At 46.5% G+C, this 17,299-nt stretch overlaps 1 protein-coding gene across 9 annotated transcripts in view; it reads right to left on the reverse strand.

Annotated features, from left to right (window-relative positions):
- Window positions 1-3,479: 3,479 nt before the first annotated feature.
- Window positions 3,480-17,299, reverse strand: part of FOXN3 (forkhead box N3) — a 369,468-nt gene continuing 355,648 nt past the window's right edge. For all 9 annotated transcript variants that reach the window (XM_036315184.1, XM_036315194.1, XM_036315160.1 and 6 more), the window contains one exon: window positions 3,480-10,009. In XM_036315184.1, the coding sequence (XP_036171077.1) occupies window positions 9,487-10,009 (523 nt within the window). In that variant the 3' untranslated portion in view covers window positions 3,480-9,486. The remainder of the gene's footprint in view (window positions 10,010-17,299) is intronic.

Below are 17,299 nucleotides of genomic sequence, written 5' to 3' on the forward strand. Positions count from 1 at the left end.
CGGCCTGCACCCTCTCCAATCTAGGACCTCTTGGGGGATGTCCAACTGCCGATTTAGGCCCAATGAACGGGCATAAACGGGCAGTTGGACATCCCTCTCACAATTTGGGACTGCTGGCTGCTAACTGCTCGCCTGCCTGCCTGCCTGATTGCCCCTAACCGCTTCTGCTGCCAGCCTGATCGCCCCCTAACTGCTCCCCTTCCGGCCTGATTGACACCTAACTGCTCCCCTGCCGGCTCGATCGCCCCCAACTGCCCTCCCTTGTAGCCTGATCACCCCAACTGCCCTGCCGGCCTGGTTGCCCCCAACTGCCCTCCGCTGCCGGCCGTCTTGTGGCGGCCATCTTGTGGCGATGTCGCTCGAGGCGTTGCGCCACGCCACCTGGGCTTTTATTATATAGGATTCCCTCATCACACGGTACTTCTTCTACACTATAGATGTTTGGAAACCAGTTTTGAAGTGAGTAACAAATGAAAAGAAATAGGATTCCTTGATCCCTCTCAATACACGGCTGTATGTTGCAGCGGGTTTAGCCATATGCTCCTTAAGCACTTTGTTATGGAGTGACATAAAACAGTTCCCGAGTCATCCCCAAATGTCCAGGAACGACCTCAAATCAAGATACTCTTGCTAGTAGCATTATTGAAAGGCACTGTTCTGAGAAGGCTCCTTCATTCACACAAAACAAAGGGAAGAGATGACTATTTAATAAATGGATTTATTCACTTAGATTTGAGTTAAAAACAACAACTTGTCTGTACCCCTGGTTTAGGATCCAATGGGAAGAAAGTGGTCAGAACACTTACGTTTGTGTATATGTAGGACCACTAATTCCCAGGGCATCTGAGAAGCAGGGGGAGGCCTGAGCTTTCAGCTCATAAACAAAAGCCTCCAGTCATGCCAGACTCCCTCTGAAATTGCGATCATTTGTTCAGAACTTTCTAGAAGAATGTCCTTTCATCAGGCAGAGCAGTCAAGAGGAGAAATTGGTCAGGGGTAGCGGCACCTTCAACTCCATCCATCCCACCAGCACAGCATCAACATGCACCTGAGGTACCTGGTGGGGGGCGGGGCTCACCATCCTGAGAATTCATGCAACTTTTGAAGACAGGGTTGTCTGCTCCTTTCAGAAAGCAACCCATTCAGATCATCCAGGAAAAAAATTAAAAATACAGGGATAGCATACAGCTAGATTACCTAAACCTTAAAGAGCATGAAGATTATTTAAATATGCAAATGAGGCATCTCTCCAGCATATAATTACATCTTCAAGGCAGAATCCAGAGCGTGAGTTTGGCTGGAAGGAAACACAGAACTTCAGACACACAGTTCCCCACCTAATGCATCACACAGGATCCCACGTGCTGGAATTAAAACCATGGCAGCTGATGAGCACGAGCTTATTGGTACCGTTGATTTTTTTTTTTTCTTTCTTTGCATTTATACCTGTTTTTAATAAAATGAAGACACTGGTCATTGCTTTGTTTTCTTCTTTTCAGGGAAAGAATTGGAGTGTGAAGTGAGGGGAGAGGCAGCGGTTGGGGTGCCTTTGGATGAGGGCAGAGGACCTAGCAGGGGAGGTACGTGAATACAGTGATTGAACATACACAGAAACAGCTAGGGACACACCGAGTGCTGTCCTTTCCAGTCGGCCAGCTGGCCATACCCGGAACTTATTTCCACAAGATTGCCATTGCCCAGCCCCCAGGAAGCTCTGCTCCCGAAAGCCTGGCCCCACCCCTCTGGGCTGCCAGTTAGACACCTCAACACATGTCTCCCAGGGCAATCCAGGCTCCTCTCCCATTAGCTTTCCAGGCCCTTGAGGACTGGTCCATGTGTCACCGTCACCCAGCAGTCACTGGGAGGGCGTTGCTGCTAAATGAATGCTTCTTGAATTAAACAAGTGAACTGCCCTCAGATATCGGAATCATTCAAGGATATCGTGTGCAACAGCTAACACAATGAACTTGACTTTGGTGGCGGTGTTTTCTAGTGTCAGGCAGTGTTATTTCACTCCTACCTCTTTCACTTGTCTCCTTCCCCACTTAAGCTGTATGTCCCTCCCTCAGGCCCTTCACTGCAGGTAACAAGCCAGGGCCAGATTTTTGCTCCGTTCGGTGGGATGGTCAATGTACCCAAGAGGTCAGATCAGAATTTTGGAGGTGTTTTATTTTGACTGAGTTCCCTTAGATGTATCTGATGGTACTCTCACTGGTGTCTCCTGTCTGGCCACTTTGAGATTTTACAGGGGTGGGGAACGTCTGGCCCGCAGGCCACAGAAGGCCCACGAAATCATTGGATCTGGCCTGCCAAAGCATTAGGGATGAGTTAATCAAATGTTTGACCAAATATAGCAGGCTCAATTTTAAGCTGATAATTTTGTATGGCCTTCGAATGATATTATAAATATCCAAATGGCTCTTGGCAGGAAAAGGTTCCCCACCCCTGATCTAGGAGGACACACCACCGTTTTGAAGGTGATTCCAACAGTGGAAATGGAAATGGAATTGGCAGGATTGCTGGCAGACACGGGGTCCCCAGGTGACCATTGACCTCACGGTCACATCCCCACCACAGGAGCTCAGCCTGGCATCCTGGACACCAGTGAATGGGGCTGAGCAGATGGGTCGTGGCTGAGCCTGGCTCCCCTGGAGTTCCTGCAGATCTACCGAGCACTTGAGCACACAGAACTAGCACACCTGGAACCAGCGAAGCTCTGAGACGTCGTCTCCGTACTGCTCTAGCTGGCGACGGTGCCCTGTGACCTAGTACTGGTCCCAGCCACTCCCCTTCCCCTTCGGCTCCTTGCTGGCTCTTGGTGTGTGCATGTTGGGCGGGGAGGGCATTTCAGTGGTGCTGGGGAGGTCCTGGAAGGTGAGAATCTAGGCTTAGAAAAGTCATCACAAGAAACCCTCAGCCCTGGGAAAGGCCGGCAGGCTCCAGTCCTAAAGTCTAGTTTATCACTTGAAAGCTTCCAAATGGAGACTCGATCTGACCCCGGTGGCTTGGTTAGTTGGAGGGTCATACTGTGCAGTAGGAGATTGTGGGTTTGATTTTGGTCAGGGCATGCACAGGAGCAGCGAATGTCTGTCTGCCTGTCTGTCTCTCAATCTCAGGGGATGATTGAAGGGGGAAAAAAACCCCACAGAGGTATGATCTGTCTTACCCACGAGCTCCCAGGCTCTCGATGGAAGGCCTGCTGCCCAGTAACTCTGCAGACTAGCGCTGGGATTCCCGGGACCCACAGGGGAGCCCAGTTTTGGGCTGCCCACTCGTGTATTTGCAGAAAGGTGTGTGATTTCCCACCAAAAGGAAAGCATGCGTGAAGATGGGCACAACTCATGCAGCGGAAACACCGGACTCAGAAAACACAGCGCCCCACCCTCCCGGGGCAGGTAAGAAGCAGACATGCCCTCGCTACTCAGCACTTGCACGTGGAGATGCAGCGCACACAACACCACGAGGCCATTTCTCGTCAATTGATGCAACTCAGTAATTTTTATTGCAACTGGAAGACAATACATCACAGAAACTTTATGGTAGGTCTGGGGGAAAGTGTTATTTACAATAAATGATGAAATAGTTTGTCTTTGGCAATATGATTACATATGAAGAATGCGAAACGCAAGGATGGATACCTCCAAAGCAACACCATCAGGTCCCTCAAGTTCGGCCCGTCGTGCCTGCCTCCTCCCTGCTGCGGACCGCGAACGCGACGGAACGCCACCTTCCTTCTCCTCTACGGTTCTCCCTTCCTAGTCGTGATATTGGCAGTTTCATACAGAAAATACAGAAAAGAAAATTGGCTTCTGAACAAGTATGACTCTAATACATTAATTTGGCCATGTAGGTCGATTGGCCAGCAAAGGTCAGAAGGTCGACCCTAAGCCTTGAGAGTCAACCTCTGGGTCTTCTGATTGCTTTATCACTGTTATTTTTCTGCAAAACAAAAACACACCTCAGAAGTGTCACAGAATCAAGAGTATATATTTTTTTAAAAAATGGTACAAGTGTAGGATGCGTCCCAGACACACACGGATACTGTTTCCTCCACATTGTCACCATGGCAGTGTAAGGAGTGAGTGTGGACGACGCGGCGCGGAACTGGCTACTGAATCGGCTATGAGCTTGGACGGCCTCCATGCACATTTGCAGGAGAAGCTGAATGTTTACAGAACTGAAATGGTGCTAAGTTTCATCTTAACATAAAAGGGGGGTGGGGGATGTCAGGGAACTCAGGCCACAGTCATGAAAGGATGGAATACAATTCTAGGTTTGACAGGTTCGCCATATCGAAGTCGTCGAGAATCCAATATGGAATATTAATTATTTGCAAAAGCAGGGAAGGGTGTTCTCCGCCTTTGCAAATGAAACACAGTGGAAAACACTGTTGTATAGATCCCCAATAAATACTCTTGATTTCAACGGGAACGAAACGAACAGGACGGGGGCTTGTGAGTACATCACAGGTAAGTCAGAAGTGATCTTTCGCCTAGGTCTGGTTTCAAAAGTACGACAGACAGCAGGATACAGCACCATAGACACATCGGTTTCGGCTGTTAAAAGATGTTTTTGTTTTTTTTTTTAAAATCGGATTTTCCCTCCTTAATTTTTTTGGTCGGTGAAGCTAGCACTTGTTTGTAGAACTGTGGAAGAATGGCAACGTCACACGCATGTTCTCATGATAAAGCAACCGAGCTGATGAGTCTGTGCTTGATTCAAGGATGACCAGTAGGAGAGAGGAAACAAGGAGGGAACCCCCAGGGCGGGTGGGTGCTCTCTCGAAGGGAGAGGGGCTGACAGGTGAATTTCACAAAGGTGGGCGGGTCTATACAGAACACTGAATGCTGTGTGTAAATCCTCGTGAAACTCCAGAAACAGGAACACCACACAATGTATACACTTTGATTTACACATTCCGTTACAAAGGGAAAAAGAGGACACCATTACGACGTTGTAACTGCGTTAACTGCAATAGAAACCAAAGTCCCGAGTTTGGCAGGTAACTAAGAGAGGGTTATCCACTTAGGTTATATAGCAAAAGTGTGGATGTATATTATATATAGTAGTATAAATAATAAAAAAGTATTATTTAAATTAGATCACAGTGCTGCATTATGTGCATAACAGTGTTTGATATAGTATTGGAGGGCCGGGACCTATGACACTAAGGATTTAACTGTCAACACTGGTTAAGTCACAATCGGGGGGGAGGGCGGGGGGGAGGGGGGACAACGACACAGAGTTCATATGTGTTCTTTTGGTGGCAAAAAAAAAAACATCCTGAAGATGAAAGAAAAAACACTTCTCTACAGAAACATGAAAATAAATTGCAACATCTGGGCAGCTGTGATCCACCAGAAAGAAAGGACTCCCAACCTGAATCAAGTTTAAAGGGAAAGAGAAGTCACATTGAACCCATCCAGTCCCATAGGGAAGACCCTCCCGTTAGGTCACTCGTAGGCATGACTCCTTCTCCAAGAGCCCTTCCGCCAGGGCCCGGGGCCTGCACGCGGTGTGGGCGCAGCACCTGGCGCTGAGCAGGCCTGGGCTGTGCCAGGGAGGAGCGGGCACAGGAGCCATCCAGGCGGCACTCACTCTGCAGAGCCCACAGCCAGACGCTGTCCCTCGGGCAGGAACAGCGCTCAGAGACATGGCCTCTTGCAGGCTGCCCCCTGGTAGTACCTGCTTCTCCAAGGAAAACCGGTTCTTGGGAGAGGCCACTGACACTAGCCTTCGCACACACTCAGCCCCGCCCAGGACGGAAACTCGCCACCGCGGTCTTGGCCAGGGCTGTCTCCAACCACCCTCTCCATGTGGGTTTGGGCCATTTCCAGGTAAGACAACTTGACCAAAGGACTCTCAAAAGTATACCGACTTGAGGAGGGAGGGGGCATAGGAGCTATGGTAGATTATAAGGCTGGGAATGAAATCCATGATGCAGACAAACCCTTTCCACAGAGTACTAGTAGATAAAGATAGAAGACCACGGTAGTAGCATAAAAATAACTGTCTACGTGTAAGTCATTTAAGAAAAAAGAGCTATGGCCTCTTTCTCTTAAATGTGCCCAAGGGCCAACAGCAAGTAACGGCAGATGTTACGGTGCTCAAGTGTTCACGGCTGCTTTCCAACGCATCTGGAAATATTGCTATAGTTCCCCGACCCCCCCCCCCCCCCCACGAGTAGGTGAGATACTGGAATGAATGACACGTGAAACGCCACTGCTCCCGCGGGAGACACAAAAGCCAAACCGCCGCACCCGGCGAATGGAGCCCGGGCGACCTGTCAGACTAATGAGTACACAGGCTGGTGTGGAAGCTACAGAACACCTGACGTTCGGGAAGGAATTCCAAGACTAAAGTGAATGACACGCGAGCAAAAAGACTCTCTCACAAATAGGCTTGTGCTTAAATTCTCTGCTGCTCCTGGAGGGGCTGGGGAGGGGGTGCTCCTGCCCCTGGCGTGGTGAGGGCGTGGACAGCCTCCTTCGGCAATGAACTCACTACAAACGGCCACATACACATCCCCCCCCCCCCCAAACAATCGAAATACAAAGTTTAAACACAATTGAGCCATTGTTTTGGTTATGCATAATGTGTATGCCCCCCAAAACAGAAGAAAAATAGAAAAAAGTACCCTCACTAAAGTTTTCCCTGGAAGTCCCCCGGCAGCCCCTGCGAAGGGGCCGAGGGAACTCAAGGAAAATAACACTTAGAAAGCTGCCCAATGAGGTATTTATGCAAAAAGAGTGGTTCTGGAGTTAAGAACACACTTTTATAAGATAGTTATCTATTTCTCAAGAGAGATCAGAAAAGTAAATCACACACATTGCATTTTATTATTTTCTAAAAGAGGCCTTTGCTCCTTTAGAAAAATGAAATGAGGGGAGACAGCCCACCGTGGGGGGTTTAAATTGGAAGAACCGCCCCCCCTCCCTTGCCAGAAACAGTCCTGAACCTGTATCTGCCTTTCTGGGGGGGAAGTCTACATTTTACCTGGGGGGTGGGGCGGTGTTTCCTGGGCTTGATCAGGTGACAACACAAACCAGTGTCCCTCGGGTTTCAGAGCTGTGCATGGCTTTTGGGGTGTCGAATGTTGGGTGAGATGGAGGGAACGGAGTACTTCAAAACTATATCCTTACTCCCTTCTCCCCACTGACTGAATATGCGGGAAGAGTTCAGGTTCAGGTTCAGATAACGAAGCCGACCTGGTGTGCAGGTGACTTCTTCAGGGTCTCTCATCAGCAACCACAGGAAGCTGGGCACGAGGCACGCAGCAGTTTCCCTGCCCGTTTTTAAAGATCAACACGACCCACTTCTGTCCCTCCCCGTCACATCCTGAGCCACAGTGGCGGGTGTTTGTTGGTGTCTTTCAGTTCCCCTCCACTTGGGTGGGAGATCACACTTAGAGGACAGGAGTTTCTGGGCTGCGGGACATCGTCCTGTGGTCTGAGTTTTGCTCTCACAATCTAGATGGGCTTAAATCCAGGCTGGTTCGTGTGCGGAGGTGGTAGAGATGGCCGGCCCCGCCTTCCCACCGTGACAGGGAGTCACAGGAAAACTGTGGGCCGGTCCTTCCCACACCTGTGTCGCTTCCGCCTTCCCATGACCCCTAACTCACACCCTCATCTAATAAGGCCCATTAGCGTTGTTTCCCTTCTCCTGACGAATTTGCATAATTATCCACTGCCTTTTTCCTAGGACCAAATTGCGGTGATGGTTTCCCCAGTCAGCGTCCCCTAATTCTCTCGATTCTAACATACACACTCGCTACGAAGTTTGCCCTCACATTATTGCATCATGATAAACATGTCCAGACACTAGAGAAAGGACACACTTTCCACAGAGAATCAGAAGGGGGTTGGGGCTGAAGTGCAGACAAGGCAGGCCCTACCGGAACATGAAATAGTTTTATATTGCAGAGTTAGTTCCCCAACAGTCAGAATTTGTCCCTGAAGAAGGTTAAACCTTAAACACCTGCTTCAAAAAACCAAAACAAAATAATTGGGTAAAAAAAAACCAAAACAAAAGGAAAAACAAAACAAAAAAGAAAACCCAAAGAACCTCTAAGCCTAAGGCTTAAACATTAGAGGCATAGCCTTTTCTCTATGTTCTATATTTATATGAAAATAATTCATGCTTCATGCTAAATACATTATTTACCTTACAAGAACTTTATTTTTGAATAAAAAAAAGTTTGTGTTTTTATGATTTTTTTTTTTCCTTTTTCTTTTTAGAAGGAATCCATGCATTGTGGATCGGAAATTTCTGCTGGCTACAACGGGCTGACTGTGGAAATCACTGATTTTTGCAAAGATGAATCCTGACTGACATGATCTGCAAACTCCATTTTGAGGGCAGTATAGGAGTTTTCTTTTGCCTTTTTGCCACATTTTTTTTTGGTGTGTGTGTGTGTGTGTCCATCAATGTGCCTTTCATCTTTAAAAAATAGACCACAGTACTAATGGCAGGTTCCATAGCTTTTTGCTTGTTTTTTTCCCCCCGCTTGGATCAAATAGTTTTGACAAAAAAAGGTTTGTACCATTTTTTCCTTCCTTGACAACTATTGTAATTTCTTGGACTTGATTTTCACTTGGGCAGTTAAGAAAACAGCCTGTCTGTGGCTTTTCTCTCACTCTCGTGTGTGTGTGTGTGTGTGTGTGTGTGTGTGTGTGTGTGTGCAGGGCCAACCCTTCAGGCTTATGGCTTGTGGAACATTCTCTTAATTTCAGATAGAACAGAATTCAATGATTAGGAACATCACTAAAAACTGACCCCATTTCCTTTCCTTAGTCATTGACACCAGTGTCCGTGAATGGTCCAGTGTCCACCGCCAGACATCAGGAGGCTTCAGGACTAAGAAGCACTGAGGCCCGGGGACCCCGCCCCCACCCCGAACGCTGAGCGGCAGTGCCCAGGGTTTCCTGGCACGAGACGCTGCCTGGTGCCACAAGCCTGGGCCTGCTCCTGGGGGGCGAGGGGCTCTTCCTTCTCCCCAGTTGCCTCACGCACATTCACTCAGTGAACCCCACTGGGTGGACATCCTGACCTTGTAAACCTAACGGTTAGGCCTGACCGATGATGACCTTGCCTTGCAGGCGCCAAACACGGGCTTTCCGTGGCATCCTCGACACCCCTGCGGAGCCAGCCACGGCCTCGGGCCAGCGGGAGGAAGCAATGATAAATTTTGGCTTTTTCGGTTTTGTCTTCAGATAATGAGAAGCGTTTGTAAAACAGCTGAATGTCAATGAGTCTATGGCTTCAATCTCCTTTAAACGTAAAATTCTCAAGGGTCCAAAACAAAGGAGGGGGGGGGGCAAATTAGAGAAGAAAAGAAAACAAAAAAGGAAAGAAAACCAAACCCAAAACAAAGAAAAGAAAAAAAAAAAAAGAAATTGCTGATATTGCCACAAATCATTAGAAATCTCCTGACATGCTGAAACCAAATGGCCGTTCAGTTCAAAACAAATCAGTGACTTGTTTTTTTTAATTTTTCGTGGTTTCCTTTTGCTCTTTCTGCCCCTTTGCCGTCCGATTGGTGATGTTGTTCAAACAGGACCGAATGCCTGCCAAGTGCAGGAGCGACCCCGCCGCCTCCTTCATCTCCTCGTCGTCGCTCTCGGGGGGCTTCTCCGTGCGTCTCTTTTTGAGGGGCAGCGTGTCGCTGGGGACCCGCCTGGCCTTGGCGAGGTGCTGGCGCTTCTTGTGCGGGGCCGCGTCGCCGGGGGCCTCCCGGGGGCCGTGCTTGCGCTCGTCCTCCTCCGCCTCGCTGTGGCTCTCGCGGCTCGGCACGCTGCCCTCGCTGCCCTCCTGGCTCCCCTTGGTGGCAAACTCCTCGTGGTCCTCGGCCGAGGAGGAGGAGACCGAGTCGCTGGCGGGCGAGGCGCTCCTGGCGGCGGCGGCCTTGGCACTGCTGTAGTTGTGATCCTCCTTGGGGTCCCCGCTGACCACCGGGGAGCCGCACGACGGCTCGCTCTCTGTCCGTGTCCTGCCGCTGCCCAGGCCGTTCCTGCGGGCGGGGACGGAGGGGAGACAGAGGGGACACGGATGAGACCCTGTGATGAGGCCCCCCACCGCCCCCCTGATGCGCTCACACGTCCAGCCCTTGGAGGCGCAAGCTGGCCACGTGCCAAGGCGGCCGGAAAGTCGGCGTCCTGCACCCCGTCCTCCCATCACTGGCCTTTTCACTGTGTGTGTGGCTGAGCCGCCAAAACAACACGCTTCAGAGGCCACAGCGGTGGCAACAGGGTCTCCATGGAAACCCTCAGGGTCGAGCGGTGCTGGGCTTCGCAGACCCGCCGGCACGGAGGGACAGACACCGCGGAGGCGGCCGGGCACGTACTTCCGAGGAAAGACCCGCGTCCTGCTCACGCTGCTGCGGTAGGAAGACTGAACCCCGCCTGCAGCGAAGAGGTACCTGCCGGTGGGGACGGCTACCCACTCAGGCTTCCCCCTTCCCCCATTCATCCTACAGGTATTCACTGAACGCCCCACATGAACGCATGGCCTGGGGAGGGTCCCAGGTGGGACCAGGTACAGGCACCGCCACACAGACGCCGACAGGCCAGCAGGTCACGGTTAGACCCCAGGAGGGGGAGCACCCGCCAGGCGCCTGCGAACCTGCATAGATGACCGCGTTGAACTCCAGAGCGGCCTCGAGCATCCTAACTGTACAGGTGCCAGGAGGAGGATCTGGAGAAGTTTAGGAATTTACTTAGAGCCGCCACAGCTCATAAGCAGCAGAGCCACGATCGAGCTCTTAGCCACCCCATCAGATCCGCTCCACTCCTTTCTGATTTGCCCACAGCTCAGTTCCCCGCCTTCCGTTCCATTCCCATCAGAGCCCGACAGCACTCTCCATGCCTCTAGTCATTTTGTTGCTTCACGTCTAACAATGACCAGACCTCCTCTATGCTTCCTCAGGAGCTAAGTGGGAAAAGAGGCTGCACCTGCTGCACAGGGTCATGGGCCCAGGACGTGAGAGAACGCCGGCATGTGTCTGGACCAGCGCCTGCTGTCAGCGTGAGGCTGCACGCTCCTTGGGGTGGGCACCGATCCCGTTTACATGGCCACTGTGATACGATGGTGTCTGGCACAGCAGGTATTTGGGAGGCTGGGTGAGCACAGAGGTGAATCCTCGAGGGAGGGAAGGGCTACTTAGAGTGGAGGGGGCAGAGGAGGCTGCAAGCAAAAGGTCTGTGGCACAGATGGCTTCTGAAGCCGAAGGTGAGGGCTGAAGGCTTAGGGCAGGGAGGAGATGCTGTATGGCACCACCCGTGTTTCTTGTAAGCTCATCCACCTGATGATACGTTTCTGGGCGACATGAGCACACTTTCCTTCCTGCAGAGCCCCAAATCTAGGTCCTCCACAGAGAGGAGTCCCCATGTCATCACGTGGTGACCTGTTCCAGGTCTGTGATTCCCATTACAGCGTCAGCTCCCTAAGGCAGGGGCGTCACTGGTACCTCTCCAGGGCCTAGCGCTGTGTTGGGTGCAGAGTGGGCACACAGCAGAGAGAAGGGCGGGAGCAGACGGAGGTGTGTGGCAGAGAGTGGGAAGTCTGGGAAGATGACTGCGGACCTCCACCAACACGGCTTATCGCATACTCCCTAAGGATATGGCCCTGGAAAGGCGATGGGGTCAGGCCACTGATGAGCTGCAGCTGTGAGCCCGCCCCTTCTTCTCCTGCCAACCCTGGGGCCTATGGGCTCAGCAAGACTCTGGCTGCAGCCCGGACAGCAGCTGAAAGGGAGGCGAGTCCCTGTGATAAATGGTGAAGCAGGGAGTGAGGTCAAGGGTCTTCCTCTCTTCGGTGCCCTACTACATTTAAGCTGGTGGGAACGTGCACCAGGTGGTGGCACGCACCAGCACAGTAATGCGCACCAGCAAAACGCATGAGGGCCGGTATTAGAACTCAACCTCTGCTAGATGTCTCAAGACCTCCATGATCAACCCCACAATCACAATGTGTGCATTTGCACAATGACGTCCTAGCAGGTCCAGAAGGGCCCCAGGTTGTCCCGTTCTCTAGGATCCCAGACCCATGCCACCCCTCCCTTCCAAGTCCTTATAGAAAGAACCTGGCTTGTAAGACAGACAGACATCCAGCAAGTTTATTTGTGAGCTTCAGCGCACCTCTCTGCCTCCCAGGGCAGTGTGACCAAATGAAAAGTCCGACCACAGAGGGCAGCTCTCAGTGGGCACGGGAGAGTTCTGACTTGGTCTCCTCTCCTGTCAGATTGCTTGCTGCTGCACCGTGCTTACCCCGAGTGGCGCCATTTCTTTCTATTCTAGCTCAGGAGCCGTATGGGAATGCAGCATAAAGTAGGAGCAGAGAGGCCTGAGGGAAGAAATGCTTCAGGGGCTTGCTTGCCTGTCAACATGGCCCTGAGCTGTGTATCTATGTTCTGCAGACTTCCTGTTTCTTGGCTGCCTTGGGGAACATAAAAGTGGCCAGGAGAGGATGCCTGTGAGGTGCTACCAAATAGGAAACTTTGTTAATGTAATTAATTGCACAGGTAGCTATTAATAGTCATGACGGCAAATGAAAATGAAATCTCATAGAATGGCTCTCTCGATCTTTGTTGTTTCAGGTAACTACTGTTGAATCTAAAAATTAATTCAGTAATGAGTCCGCCAAACTAGCAAAAAAGAGTTTCAAAGTGAACTCAACTACACTTGGGTGAGTAAACGGGCTTTTTTCTAGGCTTTTAGAAAAGTCAATTCAATTGTGAATCCTTACTTTTTAATAACATGGGGCTTATGACTCACTTTATTACCTGTTAAGCAGACTACGATACGCCCCCTGAACATATGCGGAGAGGGAGGGAATTGTGAGTGCAAAAGAGTAGGAAATAAGGCAAGTGGTGCAAAAATCTAATTCTCAGAGAATCTAGGTGAGAGGCATATGGTGTTTATCATGCTTTTTCCCTCCTCTTTGCACAGGTTTAAAAAATAGGTTTTTTCAATGTTTTTATTGATTTTAGAGAGAGTGGAAGGGAGAAGGAAAGAGAAACAGTGATGTGAGAAACATCAATCATCTGCCTCCTGCACACCTCCTACTGGGGATCAAGTTCACAACCTGCGCATATGCCCTGACGGGGAATCGGACTGTGACCTCCTGGTTCATAGGTCGCTGCGCAACCACTGAGCCACGGCGGCCAGGCCCAGCCGAAGGTTTAAAAGCAAATCCTCTTTTGGAGAAAGGAACCTAAATTTAGGTCATGAAGCTTTCCACAGATTAAGTTCAAGCAGATATTGGAAAAGCAGCTCATAACCTAAAATCACCAAACATGTCAGCTAACAGGCCACCGGGAACATATAAATGTAAAAATACCTGTAACCAGCCAGGGCACGGGAATGACGACACCCTCGATGGGTTCGCGGGGAGAAGTAACTGCCTGCACAGGCAGCCAGTGCAGATAAAGTCAGCCCCAGCCCCAGCTCCAGATGGGGCCAGAGACAAGAAGAGCCTCCCCTGAGAATTTTAATCACAAGCCTGAAGTCTTGTGGGTATGAAGCCAGAATTCTACTGTGGGGACCAGAGACCCCAAGCTAAATTTAGTTTAAAGTGCCCAACGGTGCCTACTGTTGAAAAAAAAACACACAAACCCTTTCTGGAAGAACCTAACTTAAAACCCAGGCCACAAAGAATTCCCACACATAAGATTTTAAGAAACACAGGTTCATAACCCAAAACCCATTAAACATAAAAGAAGCCACCGTAAGCAAGAGACAACAGAAACACACACACAAAACTGTGAATCTGCAAATATTGAAATAACTAGGTACAGAATGTAAAGTATGCAAATGAAATAAAAAAGAAGGAACTGAAATACATTAGAAAGGAAGAATAGATGATTAAAGCCAGGCAGGCAGATTTTGGAAGGCATCGGGTAGAATTTCTAAAGCTGAAAAAATAGAATCCCTGAAATGAAAGAACTCAGTGGGAGCCAGAAGAGACAAATTAGTAAATCAGGAGATGGATCTGAAGATAATATATATAAAATGCAGCACAGAGAGACAAAGGGATAAAAAATATGAAAGAGAGATTGGGCAACATGGACTATAATAACCAGCTATCCCTCTAAGCTGGAGTTCCAGAGTGGAAAGGAAAAAATGGAGAAGATCCAATATCCAAATAAAAAATGGCTGAGCATTTTCTAGTTTTGATGAGGGCACCAATCCTCAGATTCAGAAAGCCAGCAAGTCCCGAGGAGAATAAATAAAAAGAAATCCATGGCTAGACACATCACAAACTGTACAGCATTAAAGTCACAGAAACAAAACATACACTAATGAGGTGTACAGTAAGATGAAGCAGTGAAACAGGTAAAAGTAGAACATTAATTCCAAAGTGCGAGACAGAAAAAATAACCATCAATCCAGAATGTATATCCGGTAACGCTATCTTGTAAGCATTAGGGCAAAATAAATATATTTTCAGGGTTTTAACTGAGTGCAGATACTCACTAGGGGAAGTTTTAAAAAATATATTTCAGGAAAAAGGAAAATGATCCAAAAAAGGAGGTTTGAGATGCAGCAAGAGAAGATAAGCAAAGACAATGCAATTAAGTACTGACTGAACACCACAATAAACAAAAAGAAACTGAAACAGAAGCAAAGTATCGGGCAAATGCAGCATTTCACCTGGGAGGTAGAGAACAGAAGTAAAAACATTCCAAGGGCCCTGTATTGATCAGGAGGTTAAAGATATTGATTAACTTTAAACATTTAAAAATATCCATGTTAAAAGGATCATCACGGGAAGAAGAGAAACAAAATGTACAACTTCCAAACCATTAGAAAGGGAAAGAAAAAGACAAAGGGAACGAGGAGTGAGAGAATTTTAATCAATTTCAAGTAATGCTAGAAAGGAAAAAGAATCTGGAAAAAGTGGGACAAACAGAAATGCAGAATAAATGGGGGAAATAAATCCAAATATGTCATTAAAAATTGGCTAAAAATATTTTTTTTTTTTGAATTGGCAAGCTAGTCTTTCTTGTTTATTTTTAAATGTTATTTATTTATTTATTTAATTTTGTTTTATTGCTTAAAATCTTTTTTAAAGGTCACGATCATTAACACAAATCCAAAAAACTCCCCCCAAAAAGCCATATGCTGTTTACAAGAGACAAACCTAACCCATACAAAGAAAGGTCAATGTAAAATAATGGAGAACACTGTATCATGCCATGTTCCTATAGCTATATTAACATAACACAGGATTTTAAAGTAAAAAAAAAAAAATCTGTACTACATATAAACAGAGTCATTAAACATTCATAAAGGTTCAATTTACCAGGGAGACAAAGCAGTTCTAAACATGAATACCTCCAATAAGGCAGCTTGAAAATGTAAGCATCCCAAATTGAAAGAGTTACAAGGAGAAACAGTCAAATCCACAGCAGATTTTAATACATTATTCTCTCTTTCCAATTGATAAGCCCCCTCCACTCACACACACAATTAGTACTAGTGTATAGAAGATTTGCTCTAATGAACGTACATAGAGCATGTGCTAATAATGGAGACGGCATATTAATTTTATGAAGCACCCAGACCTTATAAAAACTGACCATAACTCCAAAAATTTCAAAGCAGCAGTATCTTATAGATCAATTCTCTGACCACAGTGCACTGTAGTTAGTGATCAATGTTGAAGAGGTAACTAAAAACCAAAAATGACCACCTCTTTCTAGGTTTGAGAATTTAAAAACACACTTCTGATGGAAAGAGACTTGACTTGGGGCGGGACATGCACAATACAGTGTAACAGATGATGTGCTGTGGAATTGTGCACCTGAAACCTGTATAATTTTGTTAACAAGTGTCACCTCAATAAATAGGAACAAAACCCACACTTCTAAAAATACCTTTGGGTCAAAGAAATGAAAATATTTTGAGCTGTTAATAATAATAACATGAAAGGTATCCAAACTTATAGGATACCACTAAGCAGTAGTAGTTTGAAGTAAATTATAACTTCAAACTTTTATAGAAAAAAGAAAGGTTTAAAATAAAAGTTCAATCCAGACAAAGAAAAAAAAATAAATCCAAAGAAAGAAAGGAAATTATAAAGAAAACAGCAGAGATGAGTGAAGCAGAGAACAGATACAAAATACAGGTAATTAGTAAACACAAAAGTTGATTCTTCGAGAAAAAACTATGGCAAGATTAAGCAAAAAGAGATGATAAAATAAAAAGGCCTAACTAAAGGAGATCTTTTAAGAGATGACAGCATTACGCATAACTTTATGGAAATACATTTGAAAACTTAAGTGAAATGGAAATTCTGTAGTGACCAAAAGGAATTAAAAAATAAGCCATACTATAATCATTAAACATTAAATCAATAGTTACCAATCATCCCACAAAGAAAACATCAGCTCAGGCCATTTTGCAAGCAAGTTCCATCAAACATGGAAAGATAACTCCTATCTTACTCTTTCAAAGAAACTGAGTGAATACTCCCTCAACTCATTTTATGAAAATAACGTTATTTTGACACTAAAACTAGAAAAAGATAGCACCGGAGAAACATGAGGCATAAAGAAAAAAAAAAAGCAAAATTCATACATAAAATATTACCTGCTCTAGTAATATGTAAAAAATATAATGTATCATAAGCAGGCATATTAAAAAATGCAGGCTTATTCAAAATTGGAAAATTTATAATGTAATTCACCATAGTAAAACAACAAAAACAACAACTTTATAGTTATCTTAAGTGAGATAAATTTTTAAAAAATGAAATTCAACAATCATTCATAATAAAATGTCAGCTGCCTCCTTAGTGCAGTAGGTAGCGCGTCAGTCTCATAATAAAATGTCATAGCAAACTATGAATAGAATTGTTATGATAAAGTATATTTCCTAAAAGACCTATAACACTGTATTAATTGTGAATGAATAATATAGCTCCCTTTAAAATAAGAAACAATGTAAAGATATCTAAAATCATTACTCAGAAACCCTGGACTGTGCAATAGGACAGGAAAAGTAAAAGTAAGAATTAGAAAGAAAAAACCCACCATTTTTTACAGCAGAGAAATCATTAGAATTACTAAGGCAGTTTATTTTGCAAGGATGCTGGGAAAAAAATAAACAATTAACTATCGCCAGGTAAATTATAGACTTAAATGTGAAAGGAAAAGCTTTTAAAATCTTTTTGAAAAGAACTATAGAAAATTAAATAATCTCAGAGAAGGGATATTTTTAAGACACCAGATTTCATAAAAAAATAAAGATTAATAAGCATGAAAATGAAGAATTTCTGTTCATTAAAAGATACTATTTTG

The sequence above is a fragment of the Myotis myotis genome, unplaced genomic scaffold, assembly GCF_014108235.1.
Source record: "Myotis myotis isolate mMyoMyo1 unplaced genomic scaffold, mMyoMyo1.p scaffold_m19_p_1, whole genome shotgun sequence".
Lineage (NCBI taxonomy): Eukaryota > Metazoa > Chordata > Mammalia > Chiroptera > Vespertilionidae > Myotis > Myotis myotis.